General features: G+C 34.3%; 1 protein-coding gene across 1 annotated transcript in view; it reads left to right on the top strand.

The window, feature by feature from the left end:
* Nucleotides 1–4,341, top strand: part of ZYG11B (zyg-11 family member B, cell cycle regulator) — a 66,053-nt gene that overhangs the window by 46,503 nt on the left and 15,209 nt on the right. The window contains exons 11-13 of the mRNA XM_011370477.2: nucleotides 1,216–1,413; nucleotides 1,544–1,596; nucleotides 2,619–2,716. Coding sequence (XP_011368779.1) covers nucleotides 1,216–1,413; nucleotides 1,544–1,596; nucleotides 2,619–2,716 — 349 coding nt within the window. The remainder of the gene's footprint in view (nucleotides 1–1,215; nucleotides 1,414–1,543; nucleotides 1,597–2,618; nucleotides 2,717–4,341) is intronic.

Raw genomic sequence — 4,341 nt, 5'->3', positions numbered from 1 at the left:
ATAATTATGTATGATGCCAGGTGGGTGCTAGACTGATCATGGGGATGATCAGTCCCCATGATCAGTTATATAAATGTCTAGTCACTATGCTGTACACTGGAAACTAATATAAAATAATATTGAATGTATAATTGAAGAAAAAGATTTATTAAAAATTTTTTTTAATTAAAAAGAATGAGGATTCATCTTTAGAGTAATGAGATAAATTGGATCATAGATCCTTTGGGAGAACATCAATTATATAAATTGGAAACCCCTCAATTGTTTCTCATGTGAACAGAATTCTTCCTTATGTACTGCCAAGGGAAGCCACCACACCTCAAGTCAAGTTGAAACACCTACGTTCTGTAGGCCAACAGGCAAACTTTGGCAATCAGTAGAGATTTAAGGCTATGACATTTTTAAGACACACAGTCACTATATTGCTCAACAAATGGATTCTTTATGTCTTTATCTTACTTGGGCTCTTCACATTATTCAGAACTGCTAATCTTTTCATCTTTTTGATACATTCACCCCTCTGCTTTCTAGATACCAAATTTTCCTGGTTTTCCTCCTACTTCTCTTGCTGTTATTGCTCAGCTTGGAGTTTCTCCAGACCACACAACTAAAATAATTTGAATCATAAGGGCAGGTGCCTAGTTATAAATTACAAGGAAAGACTTCTCCTTTTAGGCCAGAGGCCATATTACAATAGGTTTATTTCTCATGTATCTATGTCAGTCCACTCTTTTATTGAGGTGTAACGCTTTGAAAGTCCTTATCTTTATGTGAAGTCTTAGTTCCAATTTTTAGCCCTTACCTTGTGCCCTAGCATGGCTATTAAAACCCAGTTCTCTGTCCCTACATGTTAGTGATGGCCTGTTACTGCTCCAGTTTGGTTCCGTTTGCTTTTTATCCCAGCAAATAATGTTACAAATTTAAAGATTTTTAGCTATTTTTCACCCAGCATTTCTAGATATTATATATCAGGAAATTTTTAGGTTATGTATTTTACCATTTTGCCTGAAAAGGAACTTACTATTATTTATTTATGATTGTTTAGGAAAGAGAAAAAAATCACCCATAATCTCACTGCTAACGTAGCAAGTCTTCACTTGTTGTCTATATGCAGATACATGTTTAAATCATTGCAATCTCTATTGTTTCTTAGAATACGAAGGGTCATTTACTACACATATTACTTTAATTTTTATATCTTCTCTTTCTTTCCAGAACAATATAGCTGAAGTACAAGAATTGCATTCTGAATTAATGTGGAAGGATTTTATAGACCACATCAGTAGCCTCCTACACAGTGTTGAAGTGGAAGTCAGTTACTTTGCAGCAGGAATTATTGCCCATTTAATATCTAGAGGTGAACAAGCTTGGACTTTGAGCCGTAGCCAGAGGAATTCTCTTCTGGATGATCTGGTAGGGTCATTTGGTGTTTTCTAGAAGCATAGAAACAACATTGATAGTGGTTAAACTGTCAGAGCCTAATGCAATAATGCAATGCTAAATAAGTATTTTAATCCTTTCTTGTGTGTCTTGTGTCTTGCAGCATTCAGCTATTTTGAAATGGCCAACTCCAGAGTGTGAGATGGTAGCATACAGGTAATTAACAAGATAATTAATATTAAGTCAGTAACCTATCCATTTGGCTTGTCTAGAGGTCATTCCTACTGGATGTATAATTTTTTCCTCAGGCATCTATCTTCCTTACTGGCTTTGAGTAAGACATGGTACCTGAACACAAGAACCTTACAGCCTAGTAAGGGGAGCCAAATGCGATCAGCTATAACTCACTATTATGATAATTTTGTGCATAGAATACTATGAAATTAAAGATGAAGTTACTTAAATCTGCACTGAAAAATGTGAAAAAGCTTCCAGAGGAAAGTGAAGCTGAGTTTTGAGAGATAATTAAGTAGGGGCAGAAGATTTTAGGAATAGGAAACAGTATATTAATGCAAGGAGGTCTAAAGCAGGATGACACTTTGAAAGAACTAGAAGCAGCACCAGATTAGTTTGGGAAACAATTTGTAATAATTTATTAAAGTGCATAGTGGATGCCTAACTCTTTTTATAACCATTAAGGTGACTTGATAGTTAAGTTACTAATTAACTGAGGTATTCCAGATTGCTGCATAAATAATATTATTACAAATTATTTTTGTTGTATACTTCATAAATGTTGATGCTGCCAACAGTTTTGAGTTCCCCAATTTATATTCTACCCATTTTTATGCAAAAGACCAATAGAAATAGAAAGGCTAATTCTAGACCTCCTTCATGGTGTTCTATCAGTTAGTTACCAACTAACTTCTCCTTTTCTAAGTTTTCCAACCAAGGTATGCTATTCTTCAAATATTTATCTTCAATACCAAAAAAGTACTTTTGGAAAAAATATTTTTCTGTGTTAGTACCTTATCTGGTCACCTTCCATCTTCTTTGCCAAGACTTGTCAGAATATGATCCTTACTCAAATGGCTAAGACAAAGGAAAGGTATACTATAGCTCATTTATGTTAGTTTAAGAATAGTTGAATGAAATTTCTAGAATGAAAAGCTCAGGAATTATTGCTTTAGAAAATGACACTAAGATAGGATGTAACTTATTTTCTTTTGAACTTTTAGGTCCTTTAATCCATTTTTCCCATTACTTGGCTGTTTCACAACACCAGGAGTCCAGCTATGGGCTGTTTGGGCCATGCAACATGTCTGCAGTAAGAATCGTATGTACCAAAAAGAAACTATGTTTTTCTTTTCCAAGAGAAATTTTCCTTACATAGGAAAGCCATTTCTGAATCGTGTATTGAATTGATTTTTAAGGACACTGACTTAAAAAAAAATACAATGTAAGAGAATCTTAGGTTATAAACTAAATTTATGCTTTCGGAATGAGCTTGGTGAAAGTAGATACTGAATGACAATGTTGAAGGAGATTTACACTGTTCTAACCTTACGGGATCTAAAGATGAGCTTACAGTGAGTTCTTTTGTTCAGCAGGTCTTAAGGAGATCTGATGTTTATGGTACCTACTTTCTTGCTTCCCTGGCTTATTTTGTGTATGTTAAATGGAATTTATGTCTCAATTTCCATGTAAAAGTTGTAATGAAAGCTGCTGATAGCTTTTAATAATTACATAATACATAAGAGCAAACAACACACAACAGGACAAAAGAACAAACCATGTACTATATACGACATATGCAACAAAGAACAAAGCATGAAGCCTCAGTTTCCACATTGATTAGATGGGAATAGTACTACCTTTTTCACATGTTATAATGAGCATTTTTCTATATTTTAGAAAGTTTTTGACAACATGATTTGTGATAATTACATAATCTTTATTATATGGTATATTAGTTCCTAGAGTTACTGTAACAAAGTACCACAGATGGGTGGTTTAAAACAACAGGACCATTTTGCCTCTTAGTTGTGGAGGTTAGAAGTCTAAAATTAAGGTATCAGTAGGGCCATGCTTTTTCTGATGACTCTAGGGAAGAATTCTTCCTTGCCTCTTCTAGTTCTGGTGTTCGGTGACAATTCCTTGACATTCCTTGGCTTGCAGATGCATCACTCTAGTCAGATGGCCATCTTCTCCCTATGTATCTTCACATCATCTTCTGTGTGTGTCTGTTTCTGTGTCTAAATCTCTACTTTTCATAAGAACACCAGACACATTGGATTAGGGCTTACCCTGATGACCTTATCTTAACTAATTACATCAGCAACAACCCTATTTCCAAATAAAGTCACATTCTGAAGTATTTGGGGTTAGAACTTTAACCAATTTTTTTTGAGAGACACAATTCAACCCAAAGCATATGGCTATATGCTCATTAAATGAACTTATCAGTAATATATGTAGCCACATTCCTCTTGATAAACAGTTAAGTAGTCTACCTTTAATTTTAAAATTATGCTCAAATGCTTATTTTTACACCATTATTTTGCACCATTACTTATAACAGCAAATAATTCTAAATAAACTAGAGATCGAGCAATATAGAATGTTAAATAATGTTAAAATATCCAGGTAGTGAAATATTTACATATCATTAAGAAGATATGATAGAAATTTATATAAGCAGATATTTATACTCTGGGCCATGAGTAACTGGTACCAGACTAGCCCTTAGCCATAACGAGTAAAAAGCTGGGGGAGAAACTTGAAATTTTTTTCTAGACATTAGACAAAAGGTACCAAAGATTCTAATCCCCGATAGGAGGGAAAAAAATAAAATGAGCTCTACAGTTTCCCTGGCTTTCTTCCTAGAGTCATTTACTAGACCCTGGCATAGGGTAAAGGAACCAAGTACAGCACAGCAATTTTATTGTACTGAGGAGACAG

Source organism: Pteropus vampyrus, unplaced genomic scaffold, assembly GCF_000151845.1.
Source record: "Pteropus vampyrus isolate Shadow unplaced genomic scaffold, Pvam_2.0 Scaffold170, whole genome shotgun sequence".
Lineage (NCBI taxonomy): Eukaryota > Metazoa > Chordata > Mammalia > Chiroptera > Pteropodidae > Pteropus > Pteropus vampyrus.
Note: the sequence above shows the minus strand (reverse complement) of the source record. Positions and strands in the feature narration are given on the sequence as shown.